The sequence below is a fragment of the Trichoderma citrinoviride genome (genome assembly GCF_003025115.1).
Source record: "Trichoderma citrinoviride strain TUCIM 6016 unplaced genomic scaffold BBK36scaffold_15, whole genome shotgun sequence".
NCBI classification, from domain to species: Eukaryota; Fungi; Ascomycota; class Sordariomycetes; order Hypocreales; family Hypocreaceae; genus Trichoderma; species Trichoderma citrinoviride.
Window position 1 is genome coordinate 695,318 of NW_020194723.1, and position 21,462 is coordinate 716,779.

The 21,462-nt window shown below is 55.9% G+C and overlaps 7 protein-coding genes across 7 annotated transcripts; 4 read left to right on the forward strand and 3 right to left on the reverse strand.

Annotated features, from left to right (window-relative positions):
- Positions 1 to 666: 666 nt before the first annotated feature.
- BBK36DRAFT_60188 (hypothetical protein) lies at positions 667 to 3,015 on the forward strand (the record flags this gene model as incomplete). Its single annotated transcript, XM_024898339.1, has 2 exons — positions 667 to 1,695; positions 1,732 to 3,015. 2 exons carry the CDS (start codon positions 667 to 669, stop codon positions 3,013 to 3,015), a joined length of 2,313 nt encoding a protein of 770 aa, XP_024746276.1.
- Positions 3,016 to 5,967: 2,952 nt separating this feature from the next.
- BBK36DRAFT_1128340 (hypothetical protein) lies at positions 5,968 to 8,186 on the forward strand (the record flags this gene model as incomplete). Its single annotated transcript, XM_024891603.1, has 2 exons — positions 5,968 to 6,513; positions 6,612 to 8,186. The coding sequence occupies 2 exons, from the start codon at positions 5,968 to 5,970 to the stop codon at positions 8,184 to 8,186; spliced, it is 2,121 nt and encodes a 706-aa protein (XP_024746277.1).
- Positions 8,187 to 8,794: 608 nt separating this feature from the next.
- Positions 8,795 to 9,349, reverse strand: BBK36DRAFT_1172246 (Pcc1-domain-containing protein; the record flags this gene model as incomplete). The annotated part of the gene is made up of 3 exons (XM_024895700.1): positions 8,795 to 8,971; positions 9,059 to 9,160; positions 9,314 to 9,349. The coding sequence occupies 3 exons, from the start codon at positions 9,347 to 9,349 to the stop codon at positions 8,795 to 8,797; spliced, it is 315 nt and encodes a 104-aa protein (XP_024746278.1).
- Positions 9,350 to 10,890: 1,541 nt separating this feature from the next.
- BBK36DRAFT_1128324 (Ser/Thr and tyr protein phosphatase) lies at positions 10,891 to 13,028 on the forward strand (the record flags this gene model as incomplete). Its single annotated transcript, XM_024891602.1, has 3 exons — positions 10,891 to 10,948; positions 11,101 to 11,409; positions 11,479 to 13,028. 3 exons carry the CDS (start codon positions 10,891 to 10,893, stop codon positions 13,026 to 13,028), a joined length of 1,917 nt encoding a protein of 638 aa, XP_024746279.1.
- A 1,003-nt stretch (positions 13,029 to 14,031) lies between these two features.
- On the reverse strand, positions 14,032 to 15,933 carry BBK36DRAFT_1184123 (hypothetical protein; the record flags this gene model as incomplete). The annotated part of the gene is made up of 3 exons (XM_024896386.1): positions 15,400 to 15,933; positions 15,287 to 15,325; positions 14,032 to 15,203 (listed from the first exon to the last, which is right to left on the reverse strand). The coding sequence occupies exons 1-3, from the start codon at positions 15,884 to 15,886 to the stop codon at positions 14,032 to 14,034; spliced, it is 1,698 nt and encodes a 565-aa protein (XP_024746280.1). The 5' UTR covers positions 15,887 to 15,933.
- Positions 15,934 to 18,183: 2,250 nt separating this feature from the next.
- On the forward strand, positions 18,184 to 19,342 carry BBK36DRAFT_1128189 (hypothetical protein; the record flags this gene model as incomplete). The annotated part of the gene is made up of 2 exons (XM_024891587.1): positions 18,184 to 18,421; positions 18,708 to 19,342. Coding segments are annotated over 2 exons (873 nt in total), but the record flags the coding sequence as incomplete, so codon positions are not given.
- Positions 19,343 to 19,762: 420 nt separating this feature from the next.
- On the reverse strand, positions 19,763 to 21,115 carry BBK36DRAFT_1144496 (hypothetical protein; the record flags this gene model as incomplete). The annotated part of the gene is made up of 1 exon (XM_024893681.1): positions 19,763 to 21,115. One exon carries the CDS (start codon positions 21,113 to 21,115, stop codon positions 19,763 to 19,765), a length of 1,353 nt encoding a protein of 450 aa, XP_024746282.1.
- Positions 21,116 to 21,462: the final 347 nt, after the last annotated feature.

Below are 21,462 nucleotides of genomic sequence, written 5' to 3' on the forward strand. Positions count from 1 at the left end.
ACCATCGCCGTCGAAACACGTCTGGAACGAAGACCGTTGACAAGACGCCCATTGCCTTTCTTCGCAGTTGAATCCATCTTGCTGTCATTTGCCTACGTTGCGGACTTGCTCATCTGGCAATCTCCCGTTGACCGGCTTGAACGAAGACCTGCACCATTTCCGACGATTCTCTCTCCAAAAGTTTACAGACCCGCCACGATTGCGCCATTAGACCATTAGACCGTGACTGTCACCAACACAGTCACTATTCACTCATTCAAAACAACAACTACAACAACATAAAAAAAAAAAGTCTCTTTTACGGAACATACGCCCGCACGCTTGCTTTTTAGACACATTCGTTATTGTCTTGTCGTATGGTACTACGTCCTCGCCGCTACTGTTTTACCGACAGCCGTTCATTTTCAGTCATCTGCCCGCCGCCTGACATTCATTTCGAACCGCGGGCTTTCGCTATCCACACAACACTTTCCTGCAACAATTTGCCTGTGCCCTCGTTGCTAGACTAACTCACATTTCTTGAATGACAAGAGAGGGACTACTTTGAGACCACCATCGCCATGCAACTGTAGGAAACGACATCGACATCGAACTAGAAAGGATCCCGATATCGCGTCGAAGCCGTCCTTTGTAATCCTCTCCACATTCTCTCAGTCAAACCCGGCAATGTCGTTACCGAAACCCCCCTCGGCTTCGTCTTTGGACAACTCCTGCTCTGTCATTCACGACAACATACTTTATTCCTACTCACCCAATGGATTTCTCAAGCTGCCCTTGGAGGATAGTGCGGAATGGACACAGCTTGATATGGGAGTCAAGGTGACGGATGGAACCTGCGTTGGAACCACGCCTCCTAATGCTGCTGACGCTGCGCTTTTCATTGTTGGAGGAACGTCGGATGCGGCTGATTACACTGGACTCCAAAAGTATACCTTCTCGACTGGCAACTGGACTACTATCACGCCCTCGGTTCCCGTTACGCAGAATCGCTTGCACCACGGATCCACGTATATCCCAGCCGACGACGTGATTTTGGTATACGCCGGCAGTCAGGATGGAAGCACCGGTCCTTCTTCGCAGACATTCACCATCCAGGCTTCTGAACCATATGCGGCTCTTTCGTTTCAGTCTTCCGCCGTACCGGCCGTTTCTCCTCTCGTCATGCAGTGGTCCGCTGCTGATGCTGCCATGATGAGCGGCGACGGAGTGGATGGCAAGATTTACTGGTTCAACCCGACTGCTGGATGGAGATATTCTGGTGCGGGCGTACAGCCGCCTATCAACACGGCCTCAGGCTCGGTGAATGCGGCCCTGGTTTCGGGAGATGATGGATCCAAGAACCTCTTCACGTTCGACTTGTCCACGTCACCCAACTCCGTCACCCGTACCATTGTGCAGGATGCCGCTGGCAACCCTCTCGCAGACTCGGCCCCCATTGCCGCACGAAGCCTCGATGACGGCGATGCCGAAAGCTTCGAGAAGCGTGCCCCGACCTTGACCAACTGGCCCGCCTACAACTCAACCCTGGCTCCCAAGGACACCCGAACAAACTATGCCATGGCCCAGGCCCCCGACGGCACCGTGGTCTTTTCTGGTGGCAATGATCAAGTCCCTCTGGCCATCTTCAACCCCAGCGACAACGGCTGGGTTGACGCGCAGAAGGTATTGGGCGATGGCGAATCATCAATCCAGGATGTCACGTCGACGTCGAAGACAACGACCAAGACCAAGACGACTTCCAGCGCGCGAACCAAGTCGACTACGCACTCTACCTCTACTACGCACTCTGCCTCTACCACGCATTCCGTCTCGACAACCCTTCCCTTCTCCACCAGCGCTACCGCCACGGGGACGGCAGGCTTCGTCCCTACAGACTTGTCTGTTCCCGCCATCCCGACTGGTACTGGCAGCGCGAGCGACGACTCCGGCCCTAGCTCCAACGCCATCCTCGGCATCACTCTTGGCGCCATTGGTGGATTCCTCGCCTTGCTTGGCCTTATCCTCTTGCTCCTTCGCTGCCGCAGACGACAACTGCTTCACCCGGAGGCGGGAAAACCCAAGACCCCCCCTGTTGATGAGAAGAATACCGCTGCCTTTGCTGCCCAGAGCGCAATGGCGAAGAACACGCTTCCTCCCCACGTGCAAAAGCAGCTCCGAGGCCACCAGCACACGGCATCTTCGGAATCAACCTCGTCAATGGCTATTCTCATGGGCAGGGTAGGCCAGCACAAGCCCAAGCAGCTCAGCAACGACTCCATCAAGAGCATGACGGCGCACAACCAGTTCAAGAGCACCATCGGCAAGCCAGTCCTCCAGCCACAGCAAGCCCCGATTCTCCAGATCCAGGATGAAAAGGGCGACACATTGGCCACTTCTGCCGGGCTCCGACCTCAAGAGGGTCTCGCAGGAGCAGACGATGAAACGCGACGAAGCTCGGGCTGGAACAAGTACTGGTCAGGGGGAAGCGCGCTGCAGATTCTCGGATATGGGGCTGCCCAGCCATCTGGACAGGCAACCGAACAGCCTTCCGCACCGGCGCCCGCTGCGCAGAGGAGCACCATGGCATCGGATCGAAGCTCTCACTACTCTCAGGCGACAAACGTCCGTAACGTCAGGGCAACGCAAGACTCGGCTACCGTCCCGCCCCTCAACTTTGAGGCTCCTCCGGGGATGAGCAGAGTCAACACTGGGAGCCCAGTGGTGTCACACTATCCCGAGATTCCTTGGAGGGAAGGCATGTCTGGCAAGATTGAGCGACCTACCTCGACCGTCTCAGCGCTGTCAGCATCGTCCGGTTACTCCAGCGGGATTCCCGAGAGCGTCCAAGAGTCGTGGGATCCCACACATGCCGGCAAGGCGTGGGGAGTCGATCGCGCCCCCAGCAGCGCATACGCTCCCAGCGAAATCAACGTTCAGCCCCATCCGCTGGGCGTGAGCAAGCAGCCTCAGCTCACCACGGCGTCAACATCGAATGACATGAGCTGGCTCAACCTTGGTGATAATTCACGGGTATGAGTCGAATGAACATGATCATGGAGCGAAGTTTTCTTTTGAGCGAATTTTTTTTGATGAAATGGTCGGCTTATATCCTCGAATTTGTTTTGGGCACGGTATTCTCGGCGGCATGCCGCCTTTAATTGTCTCTCACTCTCACTACCCACCCTCTCTTGCTTTTTGTTCACATTTATTTCTTACCCTTGCGGTTCGGAGCAGAGCAAACACTGTGTGCTCGTACCGGATATCGCTGGGGCACAGGCGCCTGGTTTCATTGGCACAAAAGCACTGCGCATCGCATCGCCATTTCGCCCCTTGTTAAGCGGACGTCAAGGTCCAAGATCTGTGTCGGATGCCTGAGCCTCACCGCATGACTCGGCGTCGATATCTGTATTGGACATATTGGACTCAGACTCTTGTGTTTTTCTTCTTCTTTTTACCCCTATTTATTTTCTGTACATTCTAGAAGCTGGCCCGGGCTTGGCCATTTTCCTTATTTGTGTGTTGTGATTGATATAACCATCTGCCTTGAAAGTAATTCGCTGGATGCAAGTTGATGGGGGCGAACGGTAGAAGGCGGATAGGATGGATGGAGGATGAGGAGTGCTGATATAGATTTTCGTTGTAGTGCTGATGAGGGGATGAGGAGAGTTGCGAGGTGAAGAGAATGAGAAGAAGAAAACTTTGATAGCTTGCGATGGTCTCCAAGTGACGCTCGAGTCTGTGAAGTAATTGCATGTAATGTGACGTTTGACGGTGATCTGGATCCCACTCTATCGACACGCAACCTTTACAGCCATACGTCTGAGTTCCGGAAGCCGTCAAAAGGATGAAGCCGAAGCACATGCACCGTATTTAGCCAGAATGGCAGCCTCCAATCGCCTTGCAGCCTTCTCCCCCTTCCAACAAGACCCCTGTATAGTACACTTGGCCAATGGGAGCTGGAAACTGGAAATAAACTTGCAGCATCTGCTTGACAGTAGGAAGTGGGCTTGTCAGGCAATCAAGGTGTGTGTGTGTGTGTCCAATCTTGCCTATCCGCTTTATCTTTGGCTCGGGGAGATTGGCCGTCTGGAGCAGAACCTGACATGGAGACAGAAAGAGGGCAGATGATTGCGGTTGCGGCTATTGGGGGATGTTTTTGAACATTTTGGATCTTGGACCCTTGGACGAGACGAGACCCATTTTGCTTCCCATGCTTGTGCCTGCAGGTGGCCCTTGTAATTATTTGCTCTACTCATCGCGATACGACAGGTAGCAAAAGTTGAAGAGCGCCGAATCCCCCCCCAGTGCTAGAGGGATCTATGGCACTTCGGTTGAGGGTCCTGCCAGGTCCCCCGTTGCTCTAGTACTAATACTTGCTGCTGCTGCTGCTGCTGGTTTCTTCGGCGGCCCCCACCGTCGATGGAACCCCCTGGTCGGACGAGTAAAAAGTGCCTTGAAGACGGCCTCGGTTAGGTTTACCGGCCGTTGGTTTCCAATCTGGCAGTCAAAACGAGCAGCAGCTGGGAGACGTCGAACGGACGGAACAAGGGCACGAGAAGGGGGGGTTTGGGTGAAGCGTGTTCCCAGTCACGATGGCACGGTGATGCGTGACGGGCTGAAGCGAGTGGGAGGGCGGATGGACGGCTGATGGCGAGAGAACGGCTTGGGACTTTCCATCTGGTGATACTAGCACAGACGGTGCCATCAGCTGCTGGGAGGGCCCGGCATCAGTGGGCCCAGGGAAAGGGAGGCATCCATCTTCTCGGTCAGTCCTGTATGCAGCGGTTCCTCTTGGGGGGGTCGTCGAGCCGCCCCAGGTCTAGAACGAGCATGGCGCCGGCAGCAGGGAAGGGGAACTAAGTGAATGGAAACCGAAGGAGAAAAGGAAAAAAAAAAATTAAAAAAAAAGAGGACGAGCGGGATAGTATATGTAAGGACATGGACGAATTCCAGCAATGGTAGATAACTGTATAGCGTTGAAGACGAGGTGAAGCAAGACGGCCAATCAGAGACTCGACACGTGCGCAGTTCTCACGTCTTGGGCGAGTCGACTTGCGGTCCATAGGGAACCCACTATTCGGGTGAATCTGGGCCGTCTGAAGTCGACTTGCACTGGACGCAAGTCCATTTCTAGCACGGTGCATTCGCTGTGGCTCGTCGAACGGGCCTTTTAGCAGCTGCTGGTGCCTCCCACGCGAGATCCGCTGCTGCGATCCCCCACCTGCGGCCACCGCTAACGAGCACTAACGAACGGAACCTCCACGCCCAGCAGCCGCTTGTGCTGCCAGCCAGTGCGACCCTTGACCCTCCAGCGCTTCTGGCTTTGGATTCTCACGGGACGGCCACCTGAATTTTTGGAGCGAGGCGCCAACTTTTTTTTTTTTCCCTCTTCTCCCCGGACGACTGAACCCCATTCCCGGGCCTTTTCTGCAGTTCGTTTCTTCCTCTCGCGCTCCCTGCCTTGAGCATCAGCATTGCTGCGCTGTCGTCGCAGAGACCATTGCTGGACGCAGCTTACACGGCGGCCTTTGATTCTTTTTCCCTGTATCACTATCATTCCTTCTCTTTGGCGGCTGATGGGCCTCCTGTCCGTTGCGTCACCACTCGCCAACTGCTGAAGCCTGTGCGAACGGAACGGCTTTGCCCCGGTTGCTGCCGCTGCTCCCCGACCGAAAACGCCCTGCTTTACCCCGACCGCCGTTGACGACGGCATCGCCAGTCTCCGGCCTCCAGGCGCCGTCCTCCTCTTCTTCGGCCCTGCTTGATCATCTGCTTCCGCTCGCGAGGAATTTTTGGAAACTGTAGCGGAGAGCGCTGCTCACACTGTGGGCACATTGACTGTGAAGGAGAGAAGAACCATCCTCGCTGTCTGGTCCCTTGCGCCTGTAGAGTCAGACCGTGCTGGTTTGGTTGGAGGTTCCTAAACGAGGGGAAACACCGCGGAGGATTATCTCACGGATCCGCCAAGCGCATCTCCCAGACATCGACATGATGAGTTCTGCAGCGTGGAATGCGCAGGACCAGGCCATGGCCGCGACCGAGGATGAGTTCCAGCAGTTCCTCGACATCAGCGGCATGGCCAACATGGGCGACGGCATGCAGTTCGACTTCCAGGGCTTCCAGGACGACGGCTCGCACTCCATCATGGGTCAAGCTCGCCAGACGGCCGACGCCATCATGGGCGACGCAGATCCCTCGAGCATGATTGCCCGAAGCGACGGTCTTCTGCAGAATCACACGCCCGCCATGGCGCCCATGCCCTCCCACATGATGGCGCCGTCCGCCTCGCGCGAGGCCATCTCCAACATCGACGCACAGATCCAGTATCTGCAGCAGCAAAAGTTCCAGCAGCAGCAGCGCCAGCTGCAAGAGCAGCAGGCCACCTTCTTCGTCAACCATAGCCACTCGGTGCCCCCGACACCCCAAAGCCTGGAGATGACGCCCGGCAGCGCTCAGTTCTACTCACAAGCCGAGCAGATGCCATCAAGAGGGGCCTACGACAGGAATTATCATCAGCGTATGGCAGAGCAGGATGTAAGTCTACGTTGCCCACAAGCCCCGACCCTCTTTAGTTTCGACATGCGCATGTTGGACCATTCTTGAATTGCCCCTAACCACAAGGTAAATCCTAGATGGCCTTTACGCCTCTCGTCTCGCCTGCCGTCACTCCCTTGGATCCCCATTTCAACATGGAGAGCGCCTTTACCGTCCCCGGAGCTTACTTCAGCCCCCTGACTTCGCCGGCTCTCCATGCGCAGAATGACTCCTCCTCCAACTATGATCACACCACCCACTCAAACAACTCCCCGGTGGAGATGGACCTCGAGCAGCCGGCCGTCCCAGCCGTCAACCTGGATCTTTCCAAGAAGACGAGAAAGACGCAGGCCACCAAGGCGAGGAAGCCGAGCGTCAAGAGCTCGCCCATTTCCAAGCCGCTCAGGCGCAAGACTGGCCCCAGCCCGGCCATGGTGTCACAGGTGCTGAGCGAGGTGGAGGAGAGGAGCCTGCAGGCTAGCGACCACGGGCTGCTGCCCCTACCCGCTGCCTCTACCGACGGGTCGGACGAGAACGCGTCTGTGTCGCCCGAGAACCTCTCGGACATGCCCCCTCCGCCTATCCCCGCCAGGCGCTCGACGAGCAAGTCGCCCTACATACGTCCGCAGAACAATATGCAGGCCATTCACGCACCCGCTCTGCTCGACGAATTGCACCCTCCTCATCCCGCCACGCCAGCTTCCCTAATGAAATTGCCGGCCTCCAAGACGAAAAAGCTTACGACGAGTCTCCAAGAACCCCCGCTGTCCGACAACATTGAGTCGCTTGAACTCCCTGAATCAATATCCAACACCCCGCATGCTGGTGGTCTCGACGATGCCCAGCTTGGTACTCAGACCCCTCGGCCCGAGCCGAGCATGGGTTCCAAGGGAGTTACGTTTCAGTCCATGCCGTCGCCAATCGTTCGAGCAACGGGAACGTCATCGGCGAATCAGAGCCCCCTCTTGTTGCCTGGGGCGTCCGGCTCCAGCCAGCGAAGAACGCCGCAGCTTTCTGCCAGGAATAGTCGCAAGCGGTCGACGGGATCGATTCACGCCTCTCCCGCTCTGCTGCCCAGGATATCGCCCAACATCAAGCCCCTGCTTCCCGGTACTCCTGGCATGTCTGTTGAAGACCAGGCATCGCGACTGTTGATGTCCAAGTCAAATTACCAGAACATCCTAGAGGGCAACCAAGTCCCTGGTGTGTCTTATCCCAGCGAATTGTCTACAAACCTCACGTCGAAGAGAACGTCACACAAGATTGCCGAACAGGGCCGTCGAAACCGCATCAACTCAGCCCTGCAGATCATGGCCAGTCTGCTCCCGGAGAGCAAGAACAAGGTCGTTTCGGGCGACGACAGCGATAAGAAGGATGGCAAGCAATCCAACGCTTCCAACAGCAAGGCCAGCGTCGTTGAAAACGCCATTGTCCACATGAAGAATCTGGAGAAGGAGAATGTGGATCTGAAATATGAGCTGCAGGCATTAAAGGAGCAGCTCGAGAAGCTGAAAGGATCCGACGGCGGTGCCGAAGGGAGCACTGCGGCCCGGAGCGACGACAAGAAATTGCCCAAAATAAGCGAGGAGCTGGGCGGCAGCCCCGATGCCCAGGAAGACACCAAGATGGACACGGCCACGGCGACGGTGAGCGACCCTGAAGAAGGCAGTTGACGAACAACGATCAACGAATACGATTTCTTCCCGTGTCGTGGGTATCGGGTTCGGCACGGAATAGATGCTTAAACCCTTTTTTTCCGTCTTGTTCGAATTTGTATATGGTGGGCGGCTTTGGTTTGTTCGCGGCATATCTTGGGCGGTTTCCGTCTTTCCATCTGGGAGCGCATATCTTTACAAGGGCTCAAGCCTTGCTATTGTTTTGGCCTTTGTTCCGGTATGCATGGATGTCGAACGGGTGGGCACTTTGTCGTCTTGTTGTTTCGTCCGCCCTGTCTTTTCCCCGCATCTGCTGTTGATGCATTTTCCATCCATCTGTTCATACATAAGGTACATGATAGTGTAATTTAGACTCTTGCGAGAGGACACCTGAATATATACCACTACGCGGCTGAGCGTATGGAGTAATCATCATTATGAATCTCACCTCTTTTGATTTCTCTTCTTTGCTAAGATTCTAACGTTGTATCGAGTAATGCCTGGTAGTGTTCAAGTATCATGTCTCGACGGTCCGTATGGCAGTCTGCGCAAACGTAGGAATGTTGCGCAATAGTATATAGCACTCTAGTCACGTTGCAAGGCAGCAATTGGTTGGCATACGTCTTTCACGGAGATTGAATTGAACTCTTCTGCTCCCCCGCGGCCAAGACGTCCACGTCCAGCTGCTCCATGACCTCCAAGACCAGCTTGAGGCCCTCCATGAAGGAGTTTACGGCCACGCGCAGCATGCGGTTCGTCGTGGCCCGGTACTCCACCCGCAGCACTTGCGCGTCGTCGTCGTCCTTGTCCGTTTGTGTTTGAGTTTCGGAGTCGTCGCCGCTGGCGCTTGCTGTGGTCGTCGACGACGACGGGGAAGAGGGAGAGGACACGACGGAGAGGGTTCGCTGGACGAGGGGCGACAGCTCCGGGTCGACCTGGAGGGCTTTGAGGGCCGTGGAGGCGAGGCGTGGTGTGGGGAAGGGGATGTGCAGCTGGCTGTTTTGATGGGAAACACACGATTGCCCGGTCAGCCTTGTTTTGCATGGAGCGCGCGAGATGGAGAGAGAGAGAGAGAGAGAGAGAATAACATGGAGAGAGGTGGAGGTTGATTGGCAGGGGAACGGGAGGAGTGAGGGGAAATGAACTTGCATGCTGCATGGAAAGCTGGAATCGGAACCCATTATTGCGCGGAGATGGCCTGAGTCAGGGTCCTTTTTCTGTCTCGTCTTGTTTTTCTTGTCTTGTCTTTATTTTCGTTTCTCCTGGGTCCGGGCTGGGGGTGTTCTATCAGGAATGGAGGGGTTCTCGAATGTTGTTCTCCCGCTTCTTTTCCCTGTTTTCGATCTGGAGTCGTTTGTTCGTACGGGGCAAGTTTTGTCGGCTGATGAATGTGTGGCTGGTGTAAGCTGCAGCTGTATCTACAAGAGACGAAGTGGCTGTGGATCTGGAATCGTGGGTGGATGGAATAATCGTTGACGGCTTCTAGATGCGAAAAACTCCAGGTTATCAGCGACGATGGAGGTTTGCGCAACTGGAATGCACGTCAGCCACAAAAAGAACGTGGCGCGTGCAAAAGCCGAAGCCCACGAGCCACAACGGACAACCTGTGCGGGAACCACCCCTGCCGTTGGGTACAAAGTTACTTGAGTTGCGTACCCGCCGGGCCGCAGCCTGACAAGAGCGCGCTAACGGCTTGCAGCCGGCTTTGTTATGACGTTGCCGTAGCGACGGGTCGACGGCCCACAATAACAGCGTGCGCTGGCTCTTTGGGCGCTGGCGCCGGGGGAACAGCGCCAAGGGGGGGGAAGCGCCAACGCAGCTGCGCAGTGGCCCGTCAAGGCCCGTTTATAGGGGGTTTTCGCTTGCTTCAGGGCCTGTAATAAGGAATAACATCTGCAGCGCCCAGGACATACACGCTGCAAGGGCCCTCCCTGGTTACAAAAACATCGTGACGGCCCGTACCATCATCACCTCACTCTACCACATCACGGCGTTTCTGTTCCTTGTTTTAATCCTCCCGGGTCCCTCCTCTCGTCGCGGCTTCCTCCTTCCCCCTTCATATTATACCTCGTCCTTGGCCGGAAGGGTCTGTCTTGGCTGATCATCTTCTCTCTCTTTGTTTGGTCTCTGCTATAGAGCGCCAGTTACAGTGCTGGAGAGCGCTGAAGAGCATTGACTAGAGGAGAGACTCCAGCGACAGAGCGACAGAGCGACCGCAAGACGACCACACACAGGTGCAGCATCGCCTTTCGTGCAGTTCGCCCCCCGTCCGATCATCCGCAATCCCCCCCCAGCCAAACATATCCTTTTTTTCTCCTCCCCTTCACAGCGGGAGAACCGATCAAAGAAAGACGTCTGTGATTGTCGACGGCCATTTTCCCCAGCTTCAATTGACGCTCTCTCGCCGGCTGGGACTTCTCCTCATTCTCGGTCTAAATCCCTCCCAGCCCCCCTTTATTCTTTCGGCCGCTGTTTGTTGTTTACCTTACATCACCGACATCACACGACCCTGGTTTTTTCGGAGCTTCACCGCAGCTTAGCTTTTCTTTTTTACTACCTCTACATCTGGGGGATTTTTTTTTTGTTTGCGCAATTTCAGCTGCGCAATTGGGAAGCAGGTTTTGACGGCATTGATTTGCATCTACTTTCGGAATAGTATATTCCTACGATCTCGGGGAGCAGATTCTCTGTTGCGGATTGGAAGATTAGCGAGCCTGGAAGAATGGCTCCTGCTACGAGGCACTCCCAGAACCTGGGCCATGTTGTCGAATACATTCCCGGTACGACAGCTTCACTTTCTCCTGTTTTCTTCTTTCTCGACGAGGCTTGCTCCTCAATTGGCGCTGGAGCTTGTCTCTAGACACCGCTGTCTCGTTTCCAACCCGGAATCCCATCTCCTCCGACTTTGCGCTGACAATCTCTCCATCGACAGACCGGCTCTACCTGGGCGCCTACGTGCACCCTCCGACCCCCGACACGCCGCTGCCCGGCACCGAGTCTCCCAGAAAGCGATCGTCGCGGTATGCCGACGGAGCGGCTCCGGCGCCGCTGGTGACGAACCGCAACCCGCCGTGCTACTTCACCGTGGACGACACCCTGCTGTACAATGCCTTCCACCATGACTTTGGCCCGCTGCACATTGGCCACCTGTACCGCTTCGCCATCAAGTTCCACGATATCCTGGGCGCCAAGGAGAACCGGGACCGGCCCATTGTGTTTTACAGCGCGGCTGACCCGCGGAGTGAGTCCCCAACGGCTTTCTTTACCAAGCTGAGGATATCCAGATGCTAACGTGTTCGGTGCTATATAGGCCGTGCAAATGCCGCTTGCATGTTGGCCTGCTACATGGTGCTGATCCAGAACTGGCCGCCTCACCTGGCCCTCGCCCCGATTGCCCAGATCGACCCTCCGCTGATGCCCTTCCGAGATGCCGGCTATAGCCAAGCCGACTACGGCATCAGCGTCCAGGATGTGGTGTACGGTGTCTGGAAGGCCAAGGAGGAGAAGTGCTGCGATCTGGACAACTTCGACCTGGACCAGTACGAGATGTATGAGCGGGTCGAGCACGGCGACTTCAACTGGGTGACTCCCAACTTCCTCGCCTTTGCCTCTCCCCAGCACACGCCCGTCGGCAAGATCACTGAGGACTCTGAGCTGTATCCGCTGCTCCCCCGAGACGTGGCCGCGGTCGAGGATCACCCTTTCCTGCCCCAGCCCTTCAAGAATGTGCTCTCCCACTTCAGCGAGCGCAACATTGGCCTGGTCGTCCGGTTGAACTCGCACCTCTACTCGCCGTCCTACTTTGAAGCGCTGGGGATCCAGCACGTCGACATGGTGTTTGACGACGGAACTTGCCCGCCTCTGTCCATGGTTCGCAAGTTTATCCGCATGGCCCACGAGACCATCACCGTCAAGAAGAGAGGCGTGGCTGTCCACTGCAAGGCTGGCCTGGGCCGAACCGGCTGCCTCATTGGCGCCTACCTGATCTACCGCCATGGCTTCACTGCCAACGAGGTCATCTCCTTCATGCGCTTCATGAGGCCCGGCATGGTTGTTGGACCTCAGCAGCACTGGCTGCACCTCAACCAGGGAACCTTCCGAGAGTGGTGGATTGAGGAGCGCATCGAGCGAAAGCTGAGGCGAGAGTTTGCTGCCGCCGCCGCCGGCCAGGCAGCACCCAGCACGCCCATGCGAGCCATGAAGGGCACGCGCAACCAGGTCACGACGCCCTCGAACCGCAGCTCGTCCAACCGCTCGCCGCTCAGCGAGGTGGACCACGATCGCAACAACGTCGGAGTTCACGACGACTACTTACCCGCGCCCACTCCTGGCCAGCCGCGGAAAGCCGCACGCGATCGGCGCCATCGTTATCACAGAGCGGATGGCTTTCAGACTGCGGACGAGCAAGCCTTGGAGCAGCAGCAGCAGCAGCAGCATCCACCGCCGCACCAAGAGGCAGCGCCTCCACCGTCGCCGCAGCGCCGCTCTCAGGGCCCCGACTCGGATGAAGAGCATCACCTGCGAATGCGAAAGCAGCGCAAGGCGGCCCAGTCACCCAGCCGGAATGACAAGTCCCAACCGAGTAGCCAGAACTCGAGCCCTTACGGAATCGACAACGATGCCTCCTTTGACGCCGAGAACATTGGCTCGGTAAAGCCCAAGTCGGCGGATAGGGTACCCAGCCAGCCTGGCACCCTGGCCAAGGTCCGGGCGACCAGGCGACAGGCTGCCGACTCCCCTCTGCGATCGAAAGAATCTGCTGGGGTCCGCAAGACGAGTGGCCGTGTCGGCACTGCCGGCGTAGGCCCATCGGTAACGACGACATCATCGACTGCCCGCAGGGTCTCGGGCACGTCGTAGGTAGGCGTGACCAGACGCCGAGCCGCAACGGTCACCCATAAGGAGATGACCGAGCACCTTGTAAACAACTTTTCATCTTAACGATCATGACTTCACGTTTTATTCTATTACGAGCGATTCATGCGTATGCATATACACGGGCGTTTTAGTATTCCAAGGCGCGATAGGAGAGGCAGGATGACGTTTTTTATACCACCATTCACCATCACCACCATGAGGACGACCACTGCTACTGACGCGCTGAAAAGTTGACTGCGAGGCTGGAGACTGCGCTCACACCCTCACGGTACTCATTACGTCGAAGGAATGCCTTCTTGGACACGACTTTCAGCGGGAACGTGGGGGAAGAGACAAGACGATGGTGATGATGATCTGAGAGCGGAAAAGAAAACCCGACACAACTTGGGTGGCAGGAAAGGAGAGGCGAGAGAGACATCATGATGGCGATGGCGCAACGGATGGAAAGGGAAAGGGGGACTTGGGTATATCGGCTTTTTCTTGTCTCTTCGATTTCATTGCCGCATTGCACTGGTTCTTATTTCTCGCTTGTACGGATTTGTTTCGAGTACTTTTTGGTTCTTTGTCGCTTCTTCTCTTTTCGTCCCTCCTTCTCTGTTCCTTTGTTGCTTATTCCTTGCTGATTCGCATCTGGAGCACGGATCAGGCATTTGGGTAATGCTTGGAGGATCGTCAGTCGCTTTTGCAGGTTGGCTTTGGAAAGTGAGGGAGGTTGGGAGTCGGAAGTGTTGCTTTATATATCAATTTCATGCATGATATTTCGATACGTCTTTTAATCACTTGCAACTTTCCATGGCTCGTTCCCAAATAATGGTTTATGACTTTGGTGAAGAAGTTTGTTCTGTTTGTTATTGATCATCTACATGCATTGTATCCTACTCTTGTTTTATTCTGTGATATGCAATCATCTCTCGTGCTCTGTTACTTTTGGCTACTCATTCCGTGAATTCAGTCGTTTCATGTCATCGTCAAATCGTGGGCATCATCACACGCGTATGCTCTCCAGCTTATTGACCACCTCCTCCATCAGCTCCCCCGCCTCGCTACTCGACATGTCCTCATCCACGCGCAGGCACATCTCGACGACCTCCCTGTAGCGCCTGCCGACCTTGCTGCCGAGCCCCGGGACGAGCACCGCGAGGACGACCTTGTCGCGCCAGCGCTCGGCGGAGTAGTGCCCCTTGTAGTACGTCTGCAGGACCTTCCAGAGGCCGATCTCGAGGAGGACGAGGCCGAAGCTGTAGATGTCGAAGGGCTTGACGTGGGGCCTGCCGCGGAGGGAGGCCGGGTGGCGGTGCAGCTCCTCGATGGAGGGGTTGCGCGGGGCGACGGACAGGGCGACGTCGAGCTCCGGGCGGGAGGCGGCGAAGCCGCAGAGGTAAGGGGACGAGACGTCGGGGACGAGGGCGGCGGAGGCGGTGGGGGAGAGCGGCGAGGCGGAGAAGGCGGAGGGGAAGAAGACGATGTTGGAGGAGCAGAGGGACTTGTGCAGCCAGTCGAGGGAGTGCAGGGACCAGAGGGCGACGGCGAGGGCGTTGGCGAGGCGGACGCGGGCGTCGAGGTCGGGCGTCTTGAGGTCCGGGCTGGCGATGAGGGCGTCGAGGGAGGAGTGCGAGGACGAGGGGGCCTTGTAGACGAGGCCGTAGCGGGAGTTGATGGTGTCGTCGGTGTAGCCGAGGCAGTCGATGCTGTGGAGGTCCGGGTGGGATTCCGAGGCGGAGTGCATCATGCGGGCGAGGTCGTCGAGGCGGCGGACGTGGGCGACGCGCTCGTCGACTTCGTCGCGGTCGTAGTCGATCCATTCGATGAGGACGTTGCCGGCGGTGACGTGGTGGGCCTGACACCGGCGCCTAGAAGAAGAAGAAGAAGAGGATGAGGCAGAGGTGGCCTCGGGGGGGATCTCGAGCGAGGAGAGGCCGATGCGGAGGGCGAAAGTGGGCTTGAAGGAGGCCTGGGGCTTGCTGTCGAGGTTGATGCGCAGCTTCTTGAGCGTGGCCGAGTTGGTGAGCTGCGGGTAGATGCCCGACGAGGCGTTTTCCAGCAGGGACAGCTCGGCGAGGTCGCGCTGGGCGCGGTCGAGGAGGTGGTGCGTCCAGGCGCGCTGGAAGGAGGGGACTTGGGAGGGGGGGAAGAGGGCTTCGAGGCCGTCGTTGAAGTCTGCGTTGTTGTGTGTAAGCTTTTGAACTGTTTAGGAGTAGTATGTAGGAGGGGTATGTAGGCTTGAGGGGTGTAGTATATACCTTTGAGATCTTTGAGGAGGTTGGCAAACTTGTCCTTGTCTGTCCGTATGTGTTAGAGCATGAGTTCTCTCATCTCAAGCCCCCTTTCTCATAGAGGTGGCTATATATCTCACCTCCTATGACCCATTTGGTCCGCAAACCCAATTCTCTCCTCCAGCTCCTGTCACTCGTGGTTAAGCTCGTGCTCGTCATCTTCAGCCCATTCATCCTCCTCCCCTCATCCCTCGACCCCTTTCTCGACGGCGACACATCCTCCCTGCCACTCTTCCCCGCCGCCTCGTCCACCAACCCATACCGGTCCTGCAGCTTCTTGAAATCCGTGACGGTGCCGTGCAGCTGCTCCAGGATCTGCGTGGCCAGCAGCCGCAGCTGCGGGTTGCGCTCGCTCAGGTGCTCGTCGAATTTCCCTTCGGCGACGCCCCATTCGCGGCCCCAGACGACGAGGCGCATCTCCTCGATGCGCACCTTGCACAGCATGCGCTGGCTGTCGGCGTCGAGGTTGGCGGCCGTGGTGAAGTAGCCGTAGGCCTTGACGCAGCCGTCGAAGAGCTGGCCGATGAAGCCGACGACGCCGAGGGCGGTGCCGAGGACTTCGGCCATGGCTGCTGAAGAGGAGGAAGAAGAGGAGGAGGAGGAGGATGGCCGATTTCGTTGGGCTTATACACGAGATTGGCGGTGTTTATAACCGTGACACGACTGGAGGAAATACCAAGGAATGAAGCAATAGAAGCAAAGACATGAACCACTAAGAAGAACAAGGAAACGATTGAGGAAAAGAGAAAAAGAGAAGAGAAAATCGCAAGGCTCCGCTATGAAAGATGAAGAAATTGTGTCTAATGCGACTCGACTCGACTCCGCCTCATTTGATCTCCGTCTCAGCTTGTGTGTGTGTCTTGTCACATAAGCAGTGCCGCCTTGACCTTGACCGCTAAATTCCGTCCTGGTTCTTCTTCTTTCAGGACTTCAAGTGGCAACTGTTAATACTAGAATCGCCTTTTATTTGATCAAAGATGAGTTGGTAAATTTGTTCATACGGAGACAATTGCGGCGAATGTGTCTTCAACATCGCGAATCGCAGGGGCTCAGGCCTTTGGTTGATGCCTTCTCGTTGCTCATTGGAGGAGATGTGCGGTGAAGAGAAGAGGGTGCGTCACGTGATTGCACCCACTCAGGCACGGTACCTGCTTGAGTCGAGTTGGACCTTCCCTTTGAGGGCATCACGACATCTAAGGTAAGGTACCTTTAGTCATCACTAAGCCATGGACCATGATCCGTTCTCCTTCCATCTACAATCACCCTACTTAAGTAGATACTCGACCTTTGCAACCTGAATCGTTCAAGTTCGTGTGTCTGTCCCTGTCCTGTGCCTCCTCTGTCGCGGCTTAGTCCCTCTGAAGTATTATCCTGTCTTGCAAGAGGATGTGACCTTTGCGGTCGTTCCATGGCCTCAGCGTCTATATATGCCAACTGCCGTTGGGATATGAGTTGAAACGAGCGTCGTGAGGCATGTATGGACAAGAGAAGTTTCTGTCGTACTGACATGTTTGTGGCAGGGATGTCTGGTCGTCGAGGGCGGTGTCTGCTGGCAATGCAGATGGTACGTTGACCGTGGCAGACGGGCCAAGGCCGACTCCTGAAAATACGACTCTCCGGGCCACCAGGCGACTTCTACAGGAACATATGAGCACGATTTACAAGAATAAATGGACAAGTCGGGACATCCTGAGACTGGATATGCGAATTACAAGTTGATGACACTCCGGACTCCAAACCAGAATTATGTGCACAGGGGAGGCAAAGCAATCCTTTGCATGAACTCCCAGGAGCAACCCCAAGGTGCTTTAGGACGAAGGCCGCGAAGTAGGAAGACCTGAGGAGCGGGAGCCATCTTGATGAAGGCCCGTGGAGAAAAGGCCCCAATCCCCCTTACAGCTCAGCAATCGAGGACTGCCAGCGGACAAGCCATGAGAGCTATGACGGCTTTGACGGCCCTCTGCGGGATGAGCAAACCCCAGTAGCTGCAGACAGCACGGTTCTGACCATCGAATGCCAAAGGCATCACACGGGCTGTAACTCAACGTCACCGTCTCCCACCATATTCTCTGAGGATATCAATGCAGATCACCATCAAGCCGCCATCTTGGAGGATCCGATAACCTTTCGTTGTCATGACATTACAGCTTTCAAGCCCCGGTTGAAAGGGAACGAGATTACCGATTCTCTCGCTACATGAAGCAACAGATGAGGACCTCTGGCTGAACCCCAGAGTCTATGAGAAGCGGGAGACTGAGCCATCCAACAAGAGAGTTCAGAGACTGTCAAGGGCAACCCTCCGTTTCCCTAAGGACGCCGATTACGCCCGTGGGCCAACCTCAGTCCACGTCACTGTCAACCCAGACCCAGCTTCTCCGTCTCCAAGTCATTGCATCAATTTCCCAACCTGACGCCAAGGCCCAACAAAGTCGGCACCATGTCGACGAGGGATTCGGTGAGTTGCCATTATTCCCCAGAGAACGAAGTGGCGAACCTTTAAGCTGTACGTCTATGAAGTAGCTCTGCTGGTGATATCGAGAGTTTGAGCCCAGTCTTGTTGAGAGATTGATCTATAAGCCATAAACTCTCTCGACCTGCGCATATATAGGAGAAACATGCCCCGACCAAGATTCTCATTTTCTCTTTCCAACCCACATCTTCTCCCAGTCCAATACCCAATACCCACCTGCATGTACTACGTCTCCTCCATATCTTACCTCACAATCTACGAAATGGACGCCGTTCGAGGACAAAAGGAGGCAGCCTTTGCCATGGCGAGGATTCGGCGTTACCAAGCGCAACAGGCCTCGTCGCAACTGCAGCGGGCATTTTGACGACTGTTGCGTCGACTTGATCGTGACGCTGAGACGGAAGAAAATTCCAAGTCGAGGCTCAGCTTGGCCCTGATGGGTATCCGGCTCGCTTCCGCAAGAATGGAAGCCACTCGACTCGGGCGAGACGTTGTATCCTTGCAGAGGAACGCCGGGATCTTGAGTTTTGAGGTTGCGGAGGAACGCCTTAGAGACCTCAACCGCTACCATCTGGCTGCCGGGGCTGAGCTATGGCAACACCAAAGGATGAGAATGCGATACACCTCGGAACGTGTCCCCTCTTCAAAGTGCCTTTTGGGTCTCTACAGGGAAGGCGACGGAACGACGTCTGGGACAGACAGCTCCCCACCAGGCTGGCGCAGCGATGTCCTAACATACTACGGCGGCGAATGCGCAGTGCTGGGGGTGTACCACTTCTGGTGCCATATCAGCGGCATGCGGCAGTCGGAGGACATAACGACCAAGGCTGCCCCCCATCGTGCCATTCTCTACCCAAGTCGTCGACGGAGTGGATGAGCTGCTGTTTGGCAGACGAGCACAATCGTCCCCGAGGCCAGTGACTTCGATCCAGGGACCGCGGAATGCGCTCCTCATGTCGAGCCGGATCAAGAACTGCTTCTATAATCACCACCTCGTAGTTGTTCCGGTGGATGCTACGAAAAGCCCCATCACACGATGGCGAACGGAGATTCTGTACCCCAGCATCCTGCAGACGAAGCTTTGTCCTGGTCATGACGCGTCGTCGCTCTATGGAAGGGAACTGGTCTTCCTCAACGAGAGACGTCAGACTCCGCGGTATCTCTACTTTCACTTCCTGATGGCGCTGATCCGGATCAGAGATCTCAAAGACCTGGGGTGGCAGGATATATGGGCACGGTACTATGAGCGCTGTCCTTCCCTGACGCCCGGGAGACACATTCGGCAAAGCATATTGGCCGCGCTGGCCACGCATTTCGAGACGGCCGACATGACTGCGGTGGAGTCCTGGATCGCGGACTACGGGTTCGAGTCGCCGCTGAGGCTGACCGGAGGCGAAGTCACGGAGGCGGCCCGGCGGCTTCACTTGGCAGTGGAGGATGTCGTTTCTCGAGGAGAAGAGGAGGAGAGGCGTGGGAGGGACAAGTGGGAGGAAGAGGTAGAAAGACGAGGACACGGATTCAGATGCTGGATGGAGATGTCACACATCAAATGAAGCCTTTGTATCTGTGTGCGGCTGCTTCCACCGTTACCCGTCATTGAGAATGACCAAGAACCGAGAAATAGGTCAAGAGTAATTCTCTCGGCTCCTCTACCTTAGCTCTCGACATTTGGCCAAGCTGCTGATGGGCGGCACGATGCTCACGTCGCCTGTACAATCAATTTTCGTCTCTTCATCATTCGATAAGGGATGCTCAGTTGAGCTGTCTAACAGTATATTGCAGCTCACGGATCTGGAAAGCTGTTCGATTTGACCCATCTTGTTATATCATTGCATGCGATACTTTGTAGTTTCGTATGCACTCGGATCAGACTCCGGAACTAAAACTTGGACACGCATCTACTCTAGCCTAGCAGGTAGGTACAGACAGTAGGTAGATACCCCATGACGACAGATCCATGAGTATGGTTGTCGTTATTGCTGAAACCAAGACCATCTACTATATCCCTTATCAAGCCGGACTCCCTTAGCTGTCAAGCAATCCTTCAGCTTTTCCAGCAGTTTGTCCGTCTCTGGTTCATCACAATCATCAGAATCATCCCACTCCCCGTATCCGTCATTCAGTGCGAAAGCCACCTCGTCGAGGAATGGAAAGTCCGCAATCGATTCCGCCAAAGACAACATGTTGGCGACAGACTCATCTGGTGCGCTCATCAGACGAAAACAGCGGATGCAGCTGGGCAGCAGATTGGTCAAGATGTTGGTACGGTAATCAGGCGAATCCGCCGCGGGAAAAAGCATCGAGCTGCCATCAACACAGAAAGTCTGAAGCTGTGAGAAGTCTTTGAGCGACAGGATTTGCTCGCCATCAGAACACCTCCTGGGAACGTATTCATCGTCCACGTAACGGTCTCGATCCTCCAGATCCATGTACAAAGTTCGGAGCGTGTTGTTGTGGCCATACTGCCTCAACATGTCGATGAGCTCTCTGGCGTTGACGGTATCTGGTTCATGGCCGTTTTCGGCTGCCAGGCTCTGGTAGCGGAACTCCTCTAGCGCAAGGCAGCGAGAAACGACGGCTTCCAGCTGAGACCGGGTCCAGTCGGAGCCTTTGACAACTAAATGGGTGACATTTGCGAAATGCATGAGGCCGTTGCGAAGCGCTCTGGTGGAGGGGATGGTAAAGCTCGACCGCAGGGTGAGGTCGGCCACACCGGACGCAAACTGAAGGATGCCGCCAAAGTATTGCAGACAATGTTCTTCGCTGCTGTGGCCCAAGCCAAGGTGATGCAGATGCGGCAGCCAAACGCGCCACGGAGCAGGCACAGATGCATCTTCGAATATGTTGAAGGGGCTAAGGTCGTCTTCGATATAGACGTTGTGGAAAACGTAGATATCGAGTGTTTTCAACATGGGTGTCTGGGCGACGAGGAGAAAGGCGACGGTCTCGGACGGGTGATGCTCCAGCCAGCCAGGAATGCCTACACCCAGCCTTGCTGCCGCTTTCCGGAATACATCCCTTTGGCTTTGATCAAGGTTTTGCGAACGATAAACCAAGATGTGCAGCTCCCGCACCAGTTCGCCGAGCTCAGGACGCAGGCTGATTGTCCTCAGGAAGTTGGCGCTTCGCTGTATGCCGCTCTCACTACTGCTAAAGCCAGCGTACAGAATGGGAGTGCCGATACGATGCATGGATTTCGAGGTTTGGCAGAGGTGAGACAGAGACTTTGGATCCCAGGGCTTCGGAATGACATCTCTAGCGCGGCCGACGAGTTGACGGCAGATGTGCTCTATGAGCTCCCGTGGGAGCGACAGTAGCTGGGGCATGATGGCAGCTTTGTGTACTGTCAGCGGTGTACTTCCTTGTCAAGCACGGTGAGCGCATGTAGAGATGGCAGAGAGTTGTGGAGAGCTTTACCGTCTTGATGTGCCAGACTGGAGATGGAAGCGGCCAGGGGCTGAGGCTGAGGCTACTGTAGATCCGATCGGATGCTGCCGATCGAGCTGAGCTGTGGGTACGAAAAACCAAGCCCGAAGCAGAAGCCGCAGTGCCCACGATCGAGGCACCAGGATCGGCTTCGGCGTTTGCTTGTACGGACGCGCTGGTAGTCGAGATGGCAGCCAGTTCTGTTGCTCTGCTCTCTGCTCTGCAGGGTCGATGAAGGAAGAGGGTT